Here is a 24,495-nt window from a genome sequence, read left to right on the forward strand (position 1 = left end):
GTCGACAGCGGATGTAGGCGCCATCTTGTCAAGGCGAATGCCTCTCCAGCTCTACCGCTCTCCACACACAGGACTTACCTAACAGCCTCCAGGTTAAATAAAAACGGCTTGGCCTCAACAAGTTACAAGCTGAACATCCCTTACCCAACATTCTTAGTTCAGAGCTCTTCCAGACATCAAATGCTTTAGACTCAGGATGCTCCACTTGACCCTACAAATGCCTTTCCATCACCCCCTCCTCTGTTCTCCTCCTCATGCCCTCACCACAGAGCATGTAAAGTCCACTTTCCAGCCTTGGGTTTTGATGAAGAAGCTGGAAGCAACCTGGGGATATGTGAGTGCTGGGGGCCAGGAGGGATTTTACCCACCAGAGGTAGGTAGTTCTCCAGACTTCCCTCAAACCCCTGCTCTGAGCTACAAAAGGGCACTTTGGCATCCAGTGGGATCAAGACCCACTCTTGCCTGTGACTTTCCTCAGAGGTCCAGCCCAGGGAAGACACTTCCCATCGAAGTGTAGGAAGCATCACCTCTCAGAATCTGATAGATGTAGACTTGTTGAGAAGTTCATCGTGATGTTCAAATACAGCTGAGAACCACCATGGAGAGGAACTCGGTTCAGTTTCAGTGGGGGATTATCTACATCAGGGTGGCCTGTGGATATCTGTGGGAGCTTGTCTGATTGCCTTAACTGATTTGAAAAGACACAGCCTGAAAGTAGGCAGTACTAATCACTAGCTGGGGCTCCTAGACTGTGTAAGAGTAGAGAAAGCTAGCTGAGCACTAAGCATGCATGCGTGCATCCATTCTCTCTGCTCTTGATTAAGCTGGCTGAGCACTAAGCATGCAGGCCTCTCTGCTCTCTGCTCTCTATGCCTTGAGTTCCTGAAATGATGGACAGTACCCTGGAATTCTAAACTTTCTTCCCCAAGTTGCTTTTTACAAGATTTTTTTTTTTAAAACACAGCCACAGAAACAAAACCGGCGAAAAATCCTTAGAGCAATGCCTGCCTCAAATATGGTCAGAGCGCAGTATACATTAGCTCTGTCCTCTTGGTTTCCAGGCAGTCTGAGCAGGTTGAATATCTCACTCTGAGGTAGCACGAACACCATATGCATCTATGAACATTTACAAGTGAAAGAGCCAAAAATATTTGAGAACAATTTTCTGGGTCCTCTCCGGATCCTGATAGCCACAATGAGAACCTAAATATTAAATCTAGGATTTCCAGGTTCCCAGTTCCTACCCCCAAGAAATACTGTAGAGAAAAAGGGGGCTTGAGCCTGCTGTTCTGCACCCCAGCTCTCAGTCCCTCTCCATCGTCCTCCTCCGAGCACACAAAGAAAACACTCAGAAACAATAACGGAACAAGTCTTGTTTTAAGAGGCACTTAAGTGAATTAAAATCAATATGCAGGCAAGCGTGTCATGGGAGCTGGCGTCCGGAATGTTTTACTGGTAGAATCCTCTATTTTAGAAGATACTGATGTCTGTAGGACAGGAAGGTCATGAGGAAGTGTCTCTGCCCTGGAACGTGTTCTAGGATGTGAGGTTTAGAAACCCTGTGAGCCCATTCCCTCGGAGTCTGACATCAAGTGGCTGTCTCCATGGGTGAGGTGCAGAGAGAAGATGGAGGGTGGGTGTTTGTGTGTCGTCTGTTTCTCACTACCTTAGGTTGAGGTCCTGCCCTACTTTGACTCTGTCACTTTGACAAATACAGCAACCAAAAGCAACTTAGAGAAAGAAAGAGTTTCTTATTTGCCTTTCACTTCCAGGTCATAGTCCATCATTGGGAGAAGTGAGGACAGGGAGTCTAGCCGAAGCTTTAAGCAGAAACCAGGGGGACGCTTCTTGCTGGCCCACTCCTAGGCTCTAGATACTTCATACAGCTCAGGAGCAGCTGCCTAGGGAATGGTGCAGCCTACAGTGGGCCAGGCTCTCCTCCAGCAATTAACAGTCAAGACAACTGACCCCGTACAGGTATACCCGCAGGCTAGCGTCAAGACAACTGACCCCATACAGGTATACCCGCAGGCTAGTGTCAAGACAACTGACCCCATACAGGTATACCCGCAGGCTAGTTCCAGCTAGGCAATTCCTCAATGGATGATTTTACACTTTCCTCTCCGCTGTGTCAAGTTGACAAAGCTCACTAGGACAGTTCTCTACAATGAAGTCCTGACCAAAAATATCATGTAATGATGATTTCCTAAGTAGTGTACATAGGGGAATGAGGAAGTAAGCCTGGGAAGGGACAGGTATCAAATGGCGTACCCATGACGTACCCATGACGGACCCATGATGGACCCATGACGGACCCATGACGAACCCATGAGGGTAAAGATGAGGGATTCTAGTCCAGTCCCATGAGGCAAAGATGAGTGATTCTAGTACAGTTCAAGGAGTAATTCACACCTGAGGACACTCCGGTTTGAGACAAGGGAACGCAAGTAAATGTTCTCTTGAAGGAATTCCCAAGCATGGCAGTCTCCTTGTGTCCCCAGGCAAAGATGGTTCTAGAAACCAAGGGTGATCCTCAGACACACTGACGCTGGCAGAATGCATTGTAAGACCCATGTGGCAGCCTGGACAGCATCTTTCTTCCCACAACCTGTTCTTGGAGAGTTGTGTGGTCAGACCTGCCATCTGAAGCAGGACCAAAAAACCAAAACAAACAAAAACAACAACAACAAAAAACCCAGCATTGAAAATGCAAGATGCTAGAAAACACTTAGAAAATAAAGAAAAATAGGAATAAATGAAATTGTCCAGAGAGGGAAAGATACCTAGAAAATGCTGGTCATGCAATTACCTCTGCAGCATCAGCAGCAGGACATAACAACCCAGTCCACTCAGCTCACCCCAGCCACCGAGGCAGCTCAAGTCTACCATGTTACAAGCAACACAAACACACTGTGCCTTAGACCAGCTCCTAACACACTCAAGTCTACCATGCTACAAGCAACACAAACATACTGTGCCTTAGACCAGCTCCTAACACACTCAAGTCTACCATGTTACAAGCAACACAAACACACTGTGCCTCAGACCAGCACATAACCATGTAGTGTGGCCTTTTTTCCCCAAAGGACCAAGAAAAAGTAAGTTCTACACAGATCTCTAGGAAGACAGAATTTGAAAGCTGGTCATCTAAACAGCCTAAAGCAATCCTTATTATGTGTAAGGCCAGTTGTTCCAAACAACTGGCTGGTCAACCAAAAGCGGAAGACCAGGGATGAACCTGGGGATCAGGACCTATCTCCCAGGGCATGCTAACGCAAGCATTTAACTATATTTGTAGATTTTTTTTAGTACTTTTTAAAAAGTGTAATGAATGTTTTGCCATTCATTGTATCCATATGCAACATATACATGTCTGGTACCCAAGGAGGCCAGAAAAGGGCATCAGATCCCCTGGACCTGAAGTTCAGACTTCAGTTATGAGCCACCATGTGAGTACTAAGAAGTGAACCCAGGCCCTCTGCAAGAGCAGCCAGTGCTCTTAACCACTGAGCCATCTCATCTGTCCTGTTAGTTGGTATTTCTTAGCTCAGAGCTCCTGCAGAAGAGTCTCTCAATTGCTCTAATAATGCATCAATCACTGAAGTTCTTGGCCTCAGGCTTTTAGGCAATATGCCCATAATTGCACACCCTGAAATATGGCCTATGTTCCCTCCTCTGCCCTATGGAAAACTTTGGAAAGCATAATCCTTGGTTGGTATGTGATTCAGTGTTGAACCAGTTGCCCAGACAATGGCCCTGTGTCTGTGTTACTTCCAGATAGCTCTGGAAGTCCCCCCTAGAGCTGCACAATGCTGTTGGAAAGTGGTAGACTCCTTAGGAGATAGGACTTGGTAGAAGGATGCTAGATCACTGGGGACCTGTCCTTGAAGATGATGTTGGGACCTGGACCCCTCCCTCACTCCCATCTCCTTGACACTGTGAGGTACACACACTTGATCCATTCCACACACAAGGCATACTGAGAAGTCATGCCTCACCACAGGCTAGCTGATCATGAGCTGAGACCATGAGACAAAGCCATTTCTACTTTTATGCTGGGTTTCCTGTGTGTTTGTCACAGTGACAAAGCTGATTAGATCACAGGTTTAAATGCCAGAAGAGTACTAAGGAGAGGCCTACATCTGTGAACCTCCAATTCTGACCCATGAAATAGATCACAATAACATCTTCCAATAAATCCATGACAGTACAAATCCTATGCTAGCCACAGGATCCTGGGCACAGTCCTTGCATCCACCAGGTAAAGCTCTGCATGCCAGCCGTCTGCTACACAGTGCAGCTTATGTGTGGTGATTGTGGTCATTGCCATTCTCAATGGTATTGGCCTGCACATTCAAATGGTGGGCTACTCTCCACCATGACATGAGTATCTGTATGACTCTGGTAGACTAGCACATCCAGTTTTGGATCCCATAATCTTAAAGAACTTACAAATTTCATGATTCATGACAAAGGAAGATAAAATTACAGTAGTAATGCTGAACTGTAGAGTAAAGGTTTACAGAGTGGAGTAGGGAGGCCTGGTGCTTTTCTTATGAACAGTTACCCATCCCATCTTGTGTGCAGATTGCCCACAATCTGGATGGATGGATGGATGGGTGCAGAGATAGATGGATGATGGATTGATGGATGGATAGATAGATGGGTGGATAAATGGATGGATGGATGATGGATGGAGGATTGATGGGTGGATGCTGGAGGAATGGATGGATGGATGGGTGGATGGATGGATGGATGGATGGATGGATGGATGGATGGATGGATAGGCATATTTCTCTGGAGTAACCAGGAGCCCTGTGATTAGAGTTCAGTTCTCTGGGTGCCTACAGCAGTATTCTCTCAATGCACCCAAGCTCACCTGACTCCCTGCCATCAGGGCATGGTGTGCAGGGAATTTGTTACCCAAGGCCTCCGTCTGAGGACTCACGGTCTGGGATGACTATCATTGCACAGAGCCGGAGTCACTACCATAGTGACCTGCCAACATAGGTTCTAGTGTTCCTCTTCTACTGGGTAGCATATGTACTAACCTCCAGGTTGATAGTTGCTGCATTAGCCTTGAGAGCAGGAGTCTCATGGATGACTCCTTCCCATAGAGTACACTCACACTCAGGATTCTTCCTTAAAATCTTGTGTTGAGCTGGTGTGGTGAAATCTGGAGATTCAGAAGGCATAGGCAGGAGAGTTTGAGATCAGGTCTAGCCTTGGCTACATAGTGAGACCCTTCCTGAGGAAACAAAAATCCTGCACTAGAGAAGAGGGCCTGAGGTCCACTGGAGGGCCTTAACACTGTCTAACTTTCCAAGATTCTTAACGTGAGAGCCTATAAGAACAATGCAGGGAGCTTTCTACCAATGCCTACCCAGGCTGCCTGCTTTGGTTTAGTGGGGTCACACCGGCACCTCCATGTGGCTAACAAAGCTCTCTGGGGACCACCACCACCATCATCTTCCCCGTAGCCTCAAATAGATTTAGGGAGGCACTACTGTCTGGGGAGTCACTGCTCTCCACCAGGGCCTGGGGCTTGGTGAGAGCAGCATGCGCTTAGTTTCTTCGTCTTGTCCTCAGGCAGGACCTGTGCACAGCTGAGTCCACTCCTGGCTAGGAATCAGTGACAGGTGTTCAGGTCCATCACCTCTGAACGCTGTTAAGCAAAAGGAAAGCAAAGTGCTCAGAGGCCGTAAGCGGGGTGGGAGAGGTGATTGCAGGAATTTCAGAGCATCCCTTCAAGACGAATCCCACAGCTTGTGTGTCCCACCTTCCACCCTGCATTGCTTCCCAGTGAGAAGCAGAAGCCATTGTATCCCCCCCCCCCTTGTGTTTACCTGTTCTGCACATCTCTTGTAAATGGAGCGATGAATGTGATGTGGATGGACCCAGTGACTGGGTCCTTTCACTTTACCTTTGAATTTTGAATTTCAGTCGACATCTATGCTGTGATATGCGTCAGCACTTTCTCAAGGTTGAGTGCTATCCCATTCCATGAAAACTCCACGCTTTGTCTGCCCCTTGATCATCTGGTAGAGCCTAGCCTGCTTCCTTCTACGTTAAAAGCTGTTAATGCTGTTCCCTTGAAGGCAGGCACCCCTTCTCAGCCATCAGTCATGGGGCCCTGTGTTCTGTGCTTACTGTTTGTAGGCATTTGCTGGAAGAGCAATGAGTGAGTTTGTGAATGAATGAATGAATGAATGATGCTTTGATAGATGCAAAGACAGAGCATAAGGCAATGGCGGGTGACAAGACACCATGTGTGTAGTACTTGTCACATGTCAGAGGCTAGGTCTCTCCTCACGCCCTTGCTATGCCCTGTATTAGCTTCATGGGGCTGGGGTTGTATCAGGACACAGGAATTTACATTTAAAGAGACAGAGCAGAGAGGCAGATCTGAGTCAGACATTTGGCGTCCATATGCCCCTGCAGCCCTCCAGCACCTGACAGAACGCCCTTGCTCTCCAGGTTCCTTCTCATAAATTCAGAAGTAAGAGGGAATCAAAATCCTTAGACAATGGAGTTTATACACTGCCTGGCATGTTGGTGAGCCATTGCTGGGCAGAGCTCGTCTATGAAACCCACCCACATCCTTCAGTCCTGGTTGGGACACCAGGGGGGATCATCTCAGGCAGGCGCTGTGACTTCATCCTGCAGGTGATAAAACCCAGGCTTCCAGGAATGATAGTTTATTTACATGATGACACACATAGCTGTTGCATATCTGAACCAACAAAGCCTACCCGTGAAGGCCAAACCACGCAGGGCAGGCCCACGTGTGTTTCACCAACAGGAATTTCTCAGGCCCTGTCAGGAGAACGGACCTCTCAGCCGACTTGCCATTGAAGAGAGCAGCTGGTGTCTTCTGCAGGAGTAACCCCTCTTTCTGTTGAGCCAGCTTGCTAGGGGCTGTGTTTGCCTCTGGCTCCTCTGTTAATTAGGAAGTTTGGGCTGAAACACCTCCAAAAACCCCTACCAAAGGATGCTAAGAGAAGGATCTTACAGCGAACACCAAACCGATAGCAAGACAGGGAGACCTGAGGGTCATTTTCAGTTTGGCAAACACGTGTTAAAACTAGAAAGTGCAAAGTCAAAACTCCAAGTTCAACCTTGCTCTTAGAGTAATCCCACCGTGCACACACACTGCTTCCAAAGACCGCTACGCTGGTGGCCGAGGAAGACCCTTCTCGAAGTCTAAAATCAAACCCTCCTGTGAGTGAATGAGAGGAAAGAGGCCAAAGGCCAGAGAGGCTCACTGGCTCCATTGTCTAAGCTTCCAAACACCCCCACGTTGTTACAGAGTCTGGAACCTGGCTGTGCTGGCTGTGTGCCCAGAACTGGGGCAGCCAAGGTATGTCTGGGAAAGATGGCTTCTTCAAGGCAAGCATCCTGCGTGCCAAGTATCCCGTGTGCCAGGCAGGCCAGCACAGGGAGCTGCTGTTTGCCATCCCCTCACACGTGGCTTCTACAAGCCAAGCCTGCTCACTCAATAAGTGCAAAGTCAGGAGGTCTTGAGTAGAGCATGTGCGTGTGTGCGTGTGTGTGTCTGTGTGTGTGTGTGCGCGCGCGCACGCACATTACAGTGCTTCCTGCCGTTGTGTTGTGGTCTTGTCGTTGCTTGTTTGTTTGATGTTAATTGATGGTTTCCTATCTTGAGTATAATGTGTATTGTTAAGAAATTTCAATTTGATCACAATTCCCTGTGATCCCCAGCGAGGAACCTTGCCAGTTTCCCTTGCTAGCTCAGGAAAAGTGAGGCTGGGAGAAGGGCCAGTGAGTCGGTCGGCCTCAAGACCAGTCCAAGATCTCATAGTCAAAATATTTTCAAAAGATTTTGTTGGGACTTTGCTTGCAAAATAAATAAGAAACTAGGTTGGCTTTATGCTGCATTTTAAACCATTTGGTATTTTTATTATGACTTTCAAAGATCCCGAGGTGAAAGCTTGATGGTATGATTAGCCTCTTCAAAACAGCTGGGGCCACAGAGATGGCTCAGGGGTTAAGAGCACTTGTTGCTCACTCAGAGGTCCAGGGTTCGAGTCCCAGTACCCACATGGCAGCTCTCAACCATGTGTAACTCCAGTCCTAAGATATCTGATGTACTTTTCTGGCCTCTAAGAGTACCAGGCATGCACACGGTGCACATACATACATGTAGGTAAAATATACCCACACATAAGATAACAAAATAAGGCTGGGCGGTGGTGGCGCACGCCTTTAATCCCAGCACTTGGGAGGCAGAAGCAGGCAGATTTCTGAGTTTGAGGCCAGCCTGGTCTACAGCGTGAGTTCCAAGGCAGCCAGGACTACACAGAAAAATCCTGTCTCAAACCCCCCCCCCAAAAAGAATAACAAAATAAATAAATCTGTTTTAAAATAAAATATAATGGCATAGCTCTGATTAATAAAACAAGGAACAGCATATTGGGCAAATAGCTACTGAGTGGGAGTTTTCTTAATATGTGATGCCCTGAATTTCCACCTTTTTAAAGTGTGTGTGTGTGTTGTGTACCATGGCGTGTGTGTATGTGTGTGTACACACATGCATACATGCCATGACACACATGTGAATGTCAGAGGACTGCCTGTAGTAGTCAGCTCTCTCCTTCCACCAGGTGGGTTCTGGGGATTAAACTCTCAGTTGTCAGGCTTGGCAGCAAGCTCCTTCACCCACTGAACCATCCTACCAGCCCAGTCTTCTTTGCCTGGAATACATGAGACCCAGTTTCAAAACACATTTCTACAGTCAGAGAATCGGGGAAGAAAGAACGAACAAATGAATGTTCATCCAGGTCCCATGACCCACATCTCCTCAGAGACCATACATTCAGTAGAGTGTAGTCTTCCATGCGAGTCCAAATCCAGATAAGTTAATGATGGTTAAGACCTCAAGCATTAGTTTTAAATCACCTCTAGTTCTGGCCTCTGCAGCTGTCTCTGGGAACCCTGGGAAAGTGGGCAGGCAGAGAAGAGTGGAGACTTGGTCTCAGAGCTCCAGCCCACCACAGCTGGGGACGACTAAACTGCTCCCGAGGACCCTCCCCGACCTCTGCCCTCCATGCAGTCCCACCATCTGTTGACATTTTCCATTTCAGGAGGAGATGGGCATTTCCTGTGAGCTGCTGGAATCGGACTTCCTCAAGTGCAGTGTGGGTTTTCCTTTCATGAGGTCAAAGTCTAAGGTAAGGCCCGTGGCCAAGATGGCTGCTTCCTAGACTGTAGTACCCCAGTTCTTCCCAACAGTCACTTATTGCTACACACACACACATACACACACACACACTCACATATGCACACACATGAATATGCACACACTCACACATATACACACATGCATCATGCATATACACATGTACACTCACATACGCACACATACATGCACAAACACAAATATGTACACACTCACACATATGCACACATGCTACTTATACACACATGCACATACAAATATGCACATATACCACATGCACACTCACACACATTTGCACATACATGCATACACACATACCACTTCATGTACATTTTTTGAGTTACAGAAAACAGACTTCGTTGAAAAACTCATGCCCTTTCTTGAACATGCTACTCTGCTGTAAAAGTCTAATCCATGTGACAGATCAAACTGAAAGTGTGTCTGGTTGTCTCTCCTAGTGAATGTGAGTTTCACCAACATGTATCAACTCGGAAAATGTCATAAAGTCAATAGAATAATGACTATTGAAATATTGATTTCCTGCTTCTGCTGCAGAGGCCATAAGCATAAATAACCATATAATATTATTTTTTAAATCCCATGTATAGATGTCAAGACCATAAGCAATAGTAAACTCAGAGGTAAGGAGGTAGAAAGGAGGGTAGAAAACCCAGCAAGTTACACAAGGACTGAGCTCCCCCTACCTGTGGCCCCCTCATACTCTCCTGTCCTCAAACCCTGGGGTCATCAGGTGCCAGAATACCTGCTCAGCCAGGGGACTACACTTCAGTCTCACTCTGATTGGCAGTGGACTGCTGTCACTCACTTCCACCTCTCACTCTGATTGGCAGTGGACTGCTGTCACTCACTTCCAGCTCTCACTCTGATTGGCAGTGGGCTGCTGTCACTCACTTCCACCTCTCACTCTGATTGGCAGTAGGCTGCTGTCACTCACTTCCACCTCTCACTCTGATTGGCAGTGGGCTGCTGTCACTCACTTCCACCTCTCACTCTGATTGGCAGTGGGCTGCTGTCACTCACTTCCACCTCTCACTCTGATTGGCAGTGACCTGTGCCCTCATCTCATGTCAGTCTTTAGTAAGGTTGACTTAACTCACTCAGCTGGGACGAGACCCTTCACTGGCCCATTCCTCATAAACCAAGTTCCTCTGCAGCAGAGATTTCTGCCTGGAAGGAGGGAATCTGTGCCCATCATAGATAATGGTTTGATTTAAGGATCTGTGCCCATTACTCTCATGTAGCATTCAGTTTCATAGAGTTCGACGTCTCAAAAAAAAGCATGCAATTGCCTAGAATTTATTTGAGTGGAAACCAAATAATTGAGATGCAATCCACAGTCTTCCAGCATTTGCTGGAATTAAAGACCATCTTGTAAACATCACGGCTGCTGAGAAATGTAAACTTGGCAGAGGCTGGGAAGGTGGTGGAATTGGGTCCGAGACGCCTGGCTTTGCAGATTCAATGTGCCGCTTGCTCCAAGACTTCCTGTGGCTGAAAGGGGTGATGCACCTCCCTGGGGCGGAGGGAGTTCTGCTGAGGTAGCCCCCTGCCACCCCAAAAATCAGATAGATATACTTGCTATACAGATGAGTTTCCAAAGGTTATAAACTGCAAACCATTCTAGAAAACATAGTTTAAAAAGTGTAGAATGTTTGTGGGTGCCAAATGTGCTTTCTTTCTTTCTCCCTAGTACGAATTCAGTGTCATCTTTGATACAAGCCACCTGTCGGGGGAAGAGGAAATTCTCCGCTTCATTGTGACTGCTCAGAGGTAAGAAGGCCTTAAACAGACATTCTTTTTCCAAAAATAAAAATCATTATGGGGTGGGAAAGGACATGACTTGGGCGTCCCTGGGATATAGAGGATTTGGAAATGGCTACTCAGTGATAAATTCCCCACTGGGCGGGATCCAGTCTCTGAGGATGCTCATTCCATTCTGCCCACTACTGTGACCAAATAAGAAAGCTCAAGGGAGCAGAGATTTGTGCTGGCTCACGGATAAAGGGGATACAGTCCACCAGGGCTGGGAACTCAGAGGAGGAGGCACCAGGACTGGGAACTCAGGGGAGGAGGCACCAGGACTGGGAACTCAGAGGAGGAGGCACCAGGACTGGGAACTCAGGGGAGGAGGCACCAGGGCTGGGAACTCAGGGGAGGAGGCACCAGGACTGGGAACTCAGGGGAGGAGGCTGCTCCAGGCAGCAGCCAGATGGTCGTTCACAGCTAAGTGCTGCAGCGATCAGAGAGCTGGGAATGAAGACAGACACCTGCACAGTGGTAGTACCCTCACAGACAGGCCCAGAGCTGTCTTCTGGGTAGTCATACGACCACCCAAGCTTAGATCAAATCCAGTTAGAACTGGTATCCCTGGTCACCACTTCTAATGAAGCCTAAGGGGCCTGAGGATCAGCTTGTCATGGGGAAGACTGCAACTGAGGGAAACAGGCCTGATGAGGTGACACTCTAGTCATATAATTTACTGGTCAGTCCCCTCTTGACCAGCTTTCCAAACCACAGGTGCTCTCTGGGGTTTGTCAGGCTAGGTCGCCTGATTCTGGGGATACATGTTTAATCCTTCGGCAGAGTAGGGAAAGCCACCTACAGCCTGGGGACTTGGTGAAGCTAGTTGGCAGAGACACTCAAACAGTATATCTAGAAAACAGAACTGTCCCAGAAGCCAGGTGGACAGACAGCGAAGGGAAAGGGGCAGGGGTTATAACTTCTCCCCTTAGGAATGTGTATAGCTATGAGTTCCCCGGGCTAACCTGTGGGTTTATGAGTTACCTCCTTGAGCCACAATCTATACTGGGATTGATGCAGCACTGGGGTATCAAATAGCTAGCCACACCTACACACCAAGGAAGGCAGCATCATTAGGTCAGTGAGTGTGGACAGGCAGACTTTGATGAAGTTCAGAGAGATGTGGTTGGACACTCAAACCAACACGCTCATTTACATTTCTAGTTGTGAGGCTGGAGAAATGGCTCAGCAGTTATGAGAGTATGCTACTCTTGTTGAGGACCTGAACTTGGTTCCCAGCACCCAGGCTGGTCAATGTACAACTGTTTGTAGGTCAGGCTTCTGTGGATCTGACACCCTCTTATAGCTCGCATTCACACACACACACACACACACACACACACACACACACACACACACACACTTTAAGATTTTAAAGTTTCTAGTTGAAAACATGTTGCAATAACAGTCCGAGAGTCCCATGTGCCATTTACTCAGCCAACACTGACATCTGGACTCATGGATTTCACCTCTTTTTCTAGATATTCTTTTCTTGATCATCTGAAATTAATATGTAGAAACCATTCCCCTCAACCCATAAATGTTCCCTGGGGATTCCCCAAGAGCAAAGCCACATGTACTGTCCAGCTCGGGAACTTCAGCCTTGGTGCATCTGACCCACAGCCTGTCGTTACTTGTCTCAGGGGTGTCTTCCCATACGTTGTCCATGGATTAGTCCCATAGTCAAGAGCGGAGAGCAAGGAAGGCAAGTGTGCTCACTTGCTAGGCTGTGTCCATCTGGATTTCTCCACTCTTACACAGTTCAGAACCTCTTGCCAAAGGAACGCTGATGCCCTCGGTGGGCTAAGGCTTCACACACTACTTTAAGACACGCCCTACACACACATTCACAGGCCAACCCGATGTAGATTATCCCTTACTGAGGCCATTCCACGGGATTCTAGGTTGTCTTGTGTCCAAACTTAAAGCTGATAGGCACACTGACACAATGTAACAGCGCAATATATCACAAGATTGTGGCATTGACTACAGGGAGGCGGATGCCCACTGAAGCTCCAGTCTGACTGCTGTTTCTTAGAGCCACAGAAAACAAAGCTTTGTGGGCAGACCCAGCATTGTGCTGTCTGTCCTTCAACACCTAGCCCAGGAAATGGTCATGAAAAGGAACAGGACATGGAAAGGATTTCCTTGTCAAAAAATGACACAACCTGCCTCTAGTGCCACTCACAGAGAGGACAGAGAGAGCAGGGGTCAGAAGCACATGGGGAAAGCTTCCTATCCTCTTAGAATGACATGCCCAGTCGCTAGTGCTGTGCTGGGCACAGTGGAAACACCTGCGAGCTTTGAAGTCTGCTGATGCCTCATGCAACCCCACCCACTACTGGGTTTGGATCTAGTGTAAGAACTGAACATTGAAGTTTAGAGAAAGACTCGATGATTTTTTTATTGGTTATTTTATATATTTACATTTCAAATGTTACCCTCCTTCCCAGTTTCCCCTCCAAGAACCCACTATCCCACCTCCCCTCCCCCATTTTTATGAGGACATTTCCCCACTCACCCACCCACTAGCACCTCATCGTCATCGCATTCCCCTACTCGGGGGCATCGAGCCTTCACAAGACCAAGGGGCTCTCCTCCCATTGATATCAGATAAGGCCATCCTCTGCTACCTATGCAGCTGGAGCTATGGGTCCCTCCATATGTATTCTTTGGTTGGTGGTTTAGTCCCTGGGAGCTCTGGGGGTTCTGATTGGTTGATATTGTTGTTCTTCCTATGGGGCTGCAAACCCCTTCAGCTCCTTCAGTCCTTCCCCTAACTCCTCCACTGGACTCAATGATTCTAATTAATGTACAAGTCTTGGATTCTCCCAAGCATGCCACTGCTCAATAAACACCTGTTAGGTGCCTGCTATTCACCAGTTATAGTGCTAAACGTAGGTTATATTTTTGAATGCCTGCTACCTACTAAAGTTTTAAAAAACCCTCACAAACATTAGTATAAGAACCTCCAGTTAATTCCTTAGGTCATAAATGTTAAGGAGTGTCTATAACCTTTTAAACATACTGAATTTTTCCACATACTTGCTTCTCTTGTAGATTTTGTGGAAATCCGGTCTGCTCGACCCAAAGAGCCCTCCTAACACTTGACTCCCCGCCACAGCAGGCAGATCCCTAAAGCTCCTTATCTCAAGCCTGACAGTTAAAAGATCAGTCATTCCTCTCTTCCATCGCCACCCTTTGAAGGGCTCTTGCCTACTTATAGCTTTCAGAGAACATCAAACTGAGACTAAACAGTGTTCCCCGGCCCCTCATCTCCATCAGCAGCAGCCTGGCTGGGCCGGGCCGGGCAGCCCACTTGGAGAAGCCCCAGCACATTGGAGCTTGAGGGATGGCTGGAACTTGTTTGATGTTTGGTCTCTTTATCTCAGCTTTTCAACTTGGCTCATTCCAGAGCCGTTACTTGATGACAGATCAAACTGTTATTGGGTGCAAGCTGCCAGCAGCCCCAAGTGGCTGGACAGATGACAGGGCACAAGATGACTCTTCCATCAAGAGTGAACTACTCAGGCCTGGAAGGATGTTGTGTGCAGGGAGGGTGGGGACCAGAATTGTACCAACTGCACCGACAGGGAAGTCACCTCTAGACTGCCCCTGGCACTGATTCCAAAGCTTAGATTACACCCTGGGAAAGGCAGGGTAAGGAATCTAGTCATGTGGATACCAGCCCTCCCTGTCATGTGCTGTGGCCACCTTGTGAGGGACTGATGTCATCTCATGGCCGGAAGACAGATGTGGATCCAGAGGCAGTGGCCCTGCATGGTCAGAGTCGTGGAGCACCATTGTCTCAGAACAATGGAAGAGAGGCAGAGGGATGTGAGAGCTATTTTAGTATTGTTGCCATCCAACATTTGCTGGTAGAAGAGGAAGACACCGGACCAAGGGGGGACAGCAGAGCAGCTGAGGTGAACAGATGTTTAGGAGCTTTGTCTAGAGGAGTGGGTAAGACAAATCCTGTCCAAACCTCAAAGGATCTGGGACCTCCCAGTTCCATCCAGACAGGGCAAGCTTCACTTCCGGCTAGGACCCCTGTTCATTCCATGTGACAGAGCCAACCTTAAGTATTCCATTGGTTTAACAAGCCATACCCAAGAGCCATGTCTCCTCCCAAGGCAGCCACTTGCCATAAGCACCCCAGTTCTGACTGAAGTTTAAAGAACTAGTGAATCAAAGTGAGTAGGGCCTTGGCTTGGAATTCCATTGAGCTGTCTAGAAGGTTCGCTCCCTCTGGCTCACAGAGGGGCTGTAAGATGTCTGAGCTGTTCCCGTAGGTCCAGAGTGGTGATCCCTCTGCCCTTGGACTCATGGTGAGATGTCCACGAACCTCCTTTCTGGAAACCATGCCCTAACTTTCATGGTCACTATTCGCGCTGGCTAGTTTTAACGGTCAATTTGCCACGACTTGCCACCTGAGAAAGGAGTCCCAATTGAGGGATTCCTTTGATCAGATTAACCTATGGGCGTGTCTTTGTTGATTGATGTGGGCACAGCCTTCCAGGGCAGAGCATCCTGATCCGTGTAAGCCAGGAGAAAGCTCCCTGACAGTGAGCAGGCAATGCGGCTGCATTCAGCCTGCTCTTCACTGTGGGCGTGATGTGTTAAGTTCCTACCTCGATTCCCTCAGTGAAGGGCTGTAACCTGGAAGTGTGAGTCAGAGAAACACCTTCCTCCCCTCAGTTGCTTTTGTTTAGGGCATCTTATCCTGGCAGGAGAAATGTAGCTAGAGAACTATTTAGGGAGCAAACACCTCAAGAGACCCCGCATACAACAGGGCATTCACCTGCAGACCGTCATCAGGAAGAGTTAAATCGTGGCTCCTGCCCTCCCCCACCCCTGGTTGGGGCTTTCTCTGTGTGACTCACCTGTGTGACTGGGGAGTGGAGGAGAGTTTCTGTCCTCTCTCTCTTCCACCACAGAAGTTCCCAGGGGTCTCTATGCCCTCAGGTGGGGCATCCAAGATACATGCTCTGTCCTGCTTCCCAAAGTCCTCCCCAATGAGCCCGAGTCTCAGCTGCCTCCAGCATACACTTTCCTGCAGGGTAGCCAGCCTCCAGTGGCTTCTCCGGGTTCCTGGTCTCTTTATTACCTATTGGTGTTTCCTGGGGTCACCTCCCATATGCACGACTTGCCCCGCCCCTTTGTTCATGCTGAATGGGGACAGATTGGGTGAGTCTGAAGAATGTCGGGATTGATATGTGCCACAGGGCAGGCAAACCAGCTGCTAAGTGGCTTGTACTGACCTCCGCCCCATCCTTCTTCGCTCCCCACACAGTGGCAACCTGGAGCGCTCTGAAGCCCAGCATGACAACACGCTCACACTGACAGTGCCCCTGGTGCATGAAGTGGACACGTCCATCACTGGGTAAGTATCCAGAACACAGGGCACCTTGCAATGGAAGGCTACGCCGCTCCTAATTGGAATGCAGCCTAGCCCTGCCGCCTCCCTGCCTGTCAGCCTGAGAAAGCAGGAAGAAAGTCTGTCTGCGGTGACCCTTAGCCACCTCCCATCTACTTTTCCCTTCTGTCAGCCCCAGGTACCTAGACACATAGCTCATAGCATAGGAAGTGCGCTGGTAAATTCTCTGAGCGTTCTGTGTGTCTTCATATGCACCCATTCCTGGCTCCTGATGCACACTATCACTCCAGAATGCTGTGTAGTGGCAGGTACTGTGGTTATGGGAGTAAAATTCCAACTGAAAGCTGCAGGGCTAAGATTGCAGCCGAGCGTTCCTCGCACCTCACAGGGAGGCCACCCTTCCATTCAGCTCCATAGTTCCTGCTTTTCGTATTTCTGTCACATCCTTGAGCACAGCCAGAAAGGGCTCTGCCTCATGTCTGTGATGGTCTGGAATGGACACGGAGCCGTCAAAACAGCAGTAGCAAGCCATCCAGGTGAACTGTTCAGCCAGTCTGTTGGCTGTGTCTGCGGGGACACGAAGCAACCCGGGTCAGCTTTCAGCCGGCAAACAGATTATGTGTACGTCTCTGATAGCAGCGAGGCTGGGGGGCGGGGGAGGGAGGGTGTCACACAGTTGGATTAAATCAAATGGGAACTCAAGGAATTCTTAACCTAAAGGCAAGCTGAACTCTCTGGAAGTTCAGTTTCTTGTGTCTCAGTTTTCAAGTGCTCTGGATCTAAGCCTTGATCCGGAAGAGAAATGTTGCTCCTAGGAGGGCGGGGCCACGCCTGCAGTAGTTGGACTCTGTTGGGAGCCAGCAAAAGGAGCATCCTGGATTCCTCTTTGGCATTCCATAGCGTGGCTCGTAGACGTAAGGCGTAGTGGAATGTATCCGCAAAATGGCATATATCGCCTGTGTTCACAGCTGTTTTTAGCCCTAAGCTCTCTTTATCCATCCTGTCTAAGGGATAGTACAAAACACCCAGAGCCAGGCCTTGTCCTTAGGGATCAAGTAGAAACACCTCCCACACGCATTCCATCACCAAGGCCTTAGGAGACCGCAGTGTGAGGCGCTAACTGTCCCCAGGAAGCCATCAGTTAAACAAGTGATTGTGCTCTGATCTTTTCAGGGATGGGAAATGGGGGGAGTTTAAGTTTATTATCCATAAAATGCCTGCTTCTTTTTAACGTTTAGTACATGTATCATGTGTGTGTGTGTGTGCAGGTATGCATGAGCATGCACAGGGACAATGGCGTATGGACGTCAGAGGCCAACTTAAGGGAGTCAGCTCTCTCCTTCTAACATGTGGGTCCCAGGGATTGAACTCAGGTCGTCAGGCTTTGTGGCAAGCATGTTTACCCTCTCAGACATCCTGCAAACCCCTGAAATACCTAATTTCTAATAAGCATGGGAGTCTGACAGATATAAATATGCTTAAAAAATGAATTTGTTATGGTTCCAGTTGCCAAATACATGATTTACTTACATTTATTTCTCAAAAGCTTGTTATCAGCATAATCTACAGAAATGCCTTTCAAATGACAACCAAAATATATGATTTTATAATTAAGGGATTTTTTTTTTTTTTTGCTACTTTGGGGGAGTTGTTGGGTTGGGGTTTTTTTGTTTGTTTTGTTTTGTTTTAGATTTTTATTTTGTTTTTAATTTCCATAGCTTTTGATTTTTAAAACTTTGTTTTAGCTGGGCTGTGGTGGTGCACACCTTTAATCCCAGCACTTGGGAGGCAGAGGCAGGCGGATTTCTGAGTTCGAGGCCAGCCTGGTCTACAAAGTGAGCTACAGGACAGCCAGGGCTATACAGAAAGACCCTGTCTCGAAAAACCAAAACAACAACAACAACAACAACAACAACTTTGTTTTAGAAACATAATTGGGAGGATGGCTGGAGAGATGGCTCAGTCAGTAAAGTCCTTGTGAAATAAAAGCATGAAGAACTGAGTTCTCATCCCCAGGATCCCTATAAGAAGTCAGGGTTGGCCATGAGCATCTATAAACCCCTAGAACAGGCAGATCCCTAGGCCTCTTGTTCAATGACGATCCCTGCCTCAGAAACTAAGGTGGAGAGAGGAGACATCCGATGTTGACCTCTGACCTCTATACCTAGATGCTCACACATGAGAACCAACAATTACATATATTCAAAGAAATATAATCTCAGTATGCAATGGTTAGTAGCTGATTAGTATGGCCTAACGTAAGAAGACATAGATAGCTTTTAGGGAGCCAGGGGGCAGCGGTGTCTGTTCACAGGAGAGAGAAAAGACCATTCAGCGAGAAAGAATAGCTGGCTGGAGACACAGGGTAGAAGAGAGATATTCGAGTTCTCAGACTAGCAGTGACCTGGGGGCCTTTTCTCAGGTAGGATGACAGATTTCACACGTTCCTCTTTCAGAATTGTGTCCCCAACCTCCTTCGTGTACGGCGAGTCTGTGGACGCATCCAACTTCATTCAGCTGGGTGACCAGGAGTGTCATTTCCAACCAGTCAACGTCACTCTCCAGGTACTGGCCTGGGGTGTGACTGCTCTCGAGAGGAGCAATGGGGTGTGACTGCTCGTGAGAGGAGCAATGGGGTGTGACTGCTCATGAGAGGAGCAACTTTCTCTTTGTTCTCAGAGAGAACTGGTCCAGTCTGTCTTTCTGGTATAGGGGTGGGGACAGAGCTATTGAGGAGGTGTTAACCACACACCTGCAGACCTCGGACTTTGCCAGAATCTAGAACAGCCACGCTGAAGAGCAGTGGTTCACACCCTTCCTAGCACTGGGACCCTTTAATACAATTGCTCATGCTGTGGTGCCCCCAGCCATCTGGTGCTACTTCATAACTGCAATTTTGCTACTGTTATGAATTATCGTGTAAATATCTGATATGCAGGATATCTGATAGTCAGGTCTGTGGGGGTTGGGACCCACGGGTTGAGAACCATTGCCAAATAACAAGAGCTTTATCAGGACGGCTTATATTGGCCATGATCCCATTAGCTTGCGGGCTTTAGGAGATCCTCCAGCGCATTGCCACATAAATTTCCTCCAGGATTTCCATGCTGACTCCACTAAAGTTTTCTCCCCCTGGGGACCAGCCTTTCAGAAGTACAGTTTTCCGAGAGCAAAGCCCTGTGGGCCTGTGCACCTTGGAAAGTGTGCCGGCTCCTCGCTGGGCTAGGGCTGACTCCATTTACGTCCACGGCTCTGCTGGGTGTGTGGTCTGTAGACATCCAGAAGACGGGGTGCTTCCTTCTCCGGGAGGTTGCAGACTTTTTTCTGAAACAATCAGAAAGTAACTATTTGAAGCCCCGTGGACTAAGTAACTATTTGAAGCCGCGTGGACTAAGTAACTATTTGAAGCCGCGTGGACTAAGTAACTATTTGAAGCGTGTGGACTACACTGTGACAGCTGTTCCGCTGTGGGCTGTAGTGAGAAGGAAGCTGCAGAGAGAGATACCGGTCTTTGGCTATGCCCCTTTGCATGTGTCTTTTATAGGCCATGGGATGTTACTCTTTAGGCTTTTCCCCCCAAATGTAATGATGTAACTTTCTTAGTTTGCTGGACAAGAGTGGGTACCGGGTCAGATTTGCGCCAGCCTTTGCTTTTCAATGTGGATTCTAAGGGCAGCTTTTCCAAACAGGAGTATGTGAGCATGAGGTGAGAAGGGCTTCAGTGTTGGCTGGTCTGTGTTCTTCAAGGGGCAAGTAGAGAGAAATGTGGCCCCAGGAGGAAGGATGTGCAGGGTGCTCCCAGAGAAGCAAGCCTGGGCCAGGACTGGAAAAACGCAAGAGGAAATAAGCCCTCTTGCTTAGTGAAGACTACATCTCCCAATCCCAGGCTCTGCCTCCCAAAGTGTTCCCCTGCCTCCCATCCTCCTCCATGGAGACAGCAGTCTCCCTATGTGATATTCACTTTGGGGACCAAATAACGATGATCTCCCTTGCCTGTGCTTCCTCCTACATGGCCATAAGAGATGACAGATACTGATGTGGTGAGGGTACAGGGGATGAGGCTGAAGCTTATGTGGTGAGGGTGCAGATGATGTGGCTAAAGCGTTTTGGGACTCACAGAAGACCATCTTCCTCAATTCAGAGTATTCTCCGGCTAGAAGAGCTCTGAACCCGTGATGGATAACACATGTTTCCAGCTTAGAGGGGATGGGTTCTTGACTTGCTAAGCCCAACTGTCACATTCGCCCTTGATTTACAAAGGACACTAGGAAAGAGTTCAGGGAGACTGTGGGGTAACAGGATCTGTGGTCACGCCTCCAGGTTTCAGGCACCTCTCAGAGGCCCCTCATTGTTTCCCTTTGGGTCTCTCAGTTGGATAGGAAACAAACACCAGGTAGACTTATTTTGTTTTTGTGATTTATATCCTTTCTTCTCCTGAAATACAAAATGTAGACAAGAGAATTATTTAGAAAGGTTCAAATGACCCAGACAGTGTCATTTAAAAAAAGATGGGGCAAGAGGAATGCTTGCTATATAAAATACCAGATTTATAACAGATACTAAATATTAGTGCCTTCTCAGAGGATAGATGAAAAATGGATGAATGATGGGTGGATGGGTAGATGGATGGATGGGTGATGGGTAGATGGGTAGATGGATGGATGGGTGGTGGGTGGATGGGTGGGTGGATGATGGGTGGGTGTGTGGGTGGATGGATGGGTGGGTGATGGATGGGTGATGGGTGGGTAGATGGATGATGTGTGGATGGATGGATGGGTGGATGGGTGGATAGGTGATGGGTGGATAGGTGGATGAGTGGGTGGATAGGTGATGGGTGGATGAGTGGATAGATGGATGGGTGATGGGTGGATGGATGATGGGTGATGGGTGGATGGGTGGGTGGATGGGTGGGTGGATGATGGGTGAATGGATGATGGGTGATAGGTGGGTGGATGATGGGTGGATGGATGGAGGGATGGGTGGATGGATGGTGGGTGTATGGGTGGATAGGTGGGTGAATAGATGGATGGGTGGATGGATGGATGGATGATAAATGAATTGATAGATTAATAGATGGATGGGTGGATTCGGAGAGAATGCAGCTTATTCTTCCAGTTGGTTTTCTGAAGATATTTTTAAAGGGAACTTAAAGTTTAATGTCTAAGAACATAGCTTATTTCACAGGTGACCTGAAGCAAAGAACCCAGCTGTCAGTGTCCCTGGGGAATTCGTGATTGGCATGGTCTTTAGATAGAACACTGAGAGAGCTTCAGCCATCAGTTCAAGTTTGAGGTAATAGGCTGGGTCTGAGAGCTGCTAGTGAGCTGCAGATTAGGAGATTCCCTAAACACACACATACACACACACACATACACACACACACACACACACACACATACACACACACACACATACACACACACATACACACACACACACATACACACACATACACACACAAATATACACACATACACACACACATACACACACACACACATACACACACACATACACATACACACATACACACACACATACACACACACATACACACACACATACACACACACCACACACACACATACACACACACATACACACACATATACACACACACACCACACACCACACACACACACATACACACACACATACACACACACATACAACACACACACACACACCACACATACACACACACATACACACATACACATACACACACATACACACACACATACACACACATACACACACATACACACACACATATACACACACATACACACACACATACGCACACATACACACACACACATACACACACACACATACACACACACATACACACACACATACACACATACACACACACATACACACACACATACACACATACACACACATACACACACACACACACACAGGTTAGCAAAGGCTACATTTCCTGAAACCTCATCTACTGACTCACTTTTCTGATGAGTACAGTTGTGCAGCTGGAAAGTCACAGAAATTGATATTGACCGGGGCGAGACTGGTGTGGGGAGAGGGAAGGACTATGGAGAAATCTCTTGAGTGTCTCCTTGATCAGAGCTATTATTCCTGAAGCAGAAACAAGACTTCCCCAAGGAGGGGTCCTTCTGTGTCTTCTCTTAATAGGTCTGTCATTCAGTAAGAGGCACATGAGCTAAAAGAGTCCATTGCAGATAGGAAGAGGCAGAAATTCTAGTCTAGGCTGGCTCTCTGTGCCAGCCTGTGAGCAGTTTTCCTAATGGAGACACAGAAGGCTGTTGTAATTGGTTTGATTTGGATTTATTTGGTTTGATTATTTTTCCATCAGGAGCCAAAATGCTCCCCCACCTGAAGAATTACAAGAAAATATACTGCAGATGTCACGCACACACCTTCGCACAGAAGCAGATGTTAGAATGGTAGATGGCAGGCTGTTGTTACTTCAGTTTGCTGGCTTTGCTTTGTAGCTCACTCTATAGCCCTGTCTAGCCTAGAACTCACAGGCATCCATCTGCCTTGGCCCCAGGAGCCCTGGGGTTAACGTCATGTGACACGTATGCTTTATTGCTTCTCTGAGACCAGGTCTCACTGTGTGACCCAAGTTAGCCCAGAACCGGCAACTCTCCTGCCTGTGCCTCCTAAGTTCTGGGAAGGTAACGTAAAAGGTGAACTGATCTTACACGCTGCCTCTAAGAAGAGCAGGCAGCAGGAACCATTCATTCTCCTGTGTTCACCCATCCTTGTCTTCAGTGGGATTCCCAGGCGTGGGATTTGCAGGTGGGGCCTCTGCAATTCGGAGCTCTTGAGTTTTTCTTGAAATGAGTTGTCTTCGGTGGTAGATGGCTACCATTTCCTTTTCTTGTCTGAGGGCTGTTGTTGTAAATGTTGTCCTTTGGGAATCAAGAGTTGGCAACAATCTCTCTTCAGTCTTATCTATTTTTTTTTAATCTTTCACTGAAGTTAAACAACCTAATATGAAAAAGAACTAAAGCCCAGCTTTCTAGGGAACCGCTGGCTACAAACAGAGCTCACACCTTCAGCTGTGTGTGAATGCACTGCTTGAGTGGCTTTGATTGGTGTTGGCTCTGGCGCCCTAGCCTCAGCTTCAGAGATGTTGAGTCCCTGAATTCTGTTTCTCTGCCCCAGGCTGCCAGGCAGGGTTCGCTCCTCCTCTCTCCCAGGAATCCCATTCTGATCATCTTTTTAACTGACAAATTAAAATTGCAGCTTAGCCTGGTAGAGCATTTGGGAGTCACGCAAAGGGATCAGGAATCCTAGGACAGCTTGGCCCATATAGTGGGTTCCAAGACAGCCTGAGTACCCGTAGACAGAGATCCTTTCTCAAAACAGAACTAAAGGAATCACATCTGTAAGCTTCATTCATCCTTTTTAATTAAGAAAAAATCTTTAATGACACACCTCTTAAACTTTGTTTAAAGTATGCAGTTCAGTGATTTTAGAGTGTTCGTACGATTTAGAATTCCATCACCTCAAAATAAAGACTTCACAGTTCTCAGTTACTGGCTCTATAGACATACCTTGAAAACAGATGAAATAGGTGCAGGATTGGCTCCAGAGTCCTGCAATCAAGCAAAGAGCCCAACAAGGCAAGTCATATAGGTTTTTTTAAACCTATATTTATACTGTATAATCTCACTTAAATGTGTAACATAATATCTAGAAAAACAAGAAACTTGTTTTAATTAAGTGGACTTTTCTGGTCACCTGAGCATTGTTTTAACATGGTTGCCGGAAGAAGGTGTTGCCCCAGTGAGGATGCATGAGAAACCTGCCCACTGGAGTGCTTAGGTACCCAGGTACAATGTAAGAGAGCAATAATCTCGGAAGGAATCTTCTCTTTGGGGACAGATCACAACAGTGGGTAAAACATGCAGGAAACTGGTCAGAAGAAACTGCAGTTCAATCTTAGTTACTCTCTTATAGCACATGGCTAGCCCAGTCTTGGTTTCTCTCTTATAGCACATGGGCTAGCCCAGTCTTGGTTTCTCTCTTATAGCACATGGGCTAGCCCAGTCTTGGTTACTCTCTTATAGCACATGGGCTAGCCCAGTCTTGGTTACTC

At 47.6% G+C, this 24,495-nt stretch overlaps 1 protein-coding gene and 1 long non-coding RNA gene across 3 annotated transcripts in view; one reads left to right on the top strand and one right to left on the bottom strand.

Moving 5' to 3' along the window:
• The window catches only part of Itga9 (integrin subunit alpha 9), a 312,929-nt gene that overhangs the window by 232,987 nt on the left and 55,447 nt on the right, over window positions 1–24,495 (top strand). For both annotated transcript variants that reach the window (XM_031345861.1, XM_031345862.1), the window contains 4 exons: window positions 9,105–9,191; window positions 10,911–10,990; window positions 16,314–16,403; window positions 18,854–18,962. In XM_031345861.1, coding sequence (XP_031201721.1) covers window positions 9,105–9,191; window positions 10,911–10,990; window positions 16,314–16,403; window positions 18,854–18,962 — 366 coding nt within the window. The remainder of the gene's footprint in view (window positions 1–9,104; window positions 9,192–10,910; window positions 10,991–16,313; window positions 16,404–18,853; window positions 18,963–24,495) is intronic.
• Window positions 19,663–24,495, bottom strand: part of LOC116073781 — an 8,782-nt gene continuing 3,949 nt past the window's right edge. The window contains exons 3-4 of the long non-coding RNA XR_004111900.1: window positions 23,951–23,992; window positions 19,663–19,721 (exon numbers count right to left, since the gene is read on the bottom strand). This is a non-coding gene — a long non-coding RNA (uncharacterized LOC116073781). The remainder of the gene's footprint in view (window positions 19,722–23,950; window positions 23,993–24,495) is intronic.

The sequence above is a fragment of the Mastomys coucha genome, unplaced genomic scaffold (assembly GCF_008632895.1).
Source record: "Mastomys coucha isolate ucsf_1 unplaced genomic scaffold, UCSF_Mcou_1 pScaffold23, whole genome shotgun sequence".
NCBI lineage: Eukaryota > Metazoa > Chordata > Mammalia > Rodentia > Muridae > Mastomys > Mastomys coucha.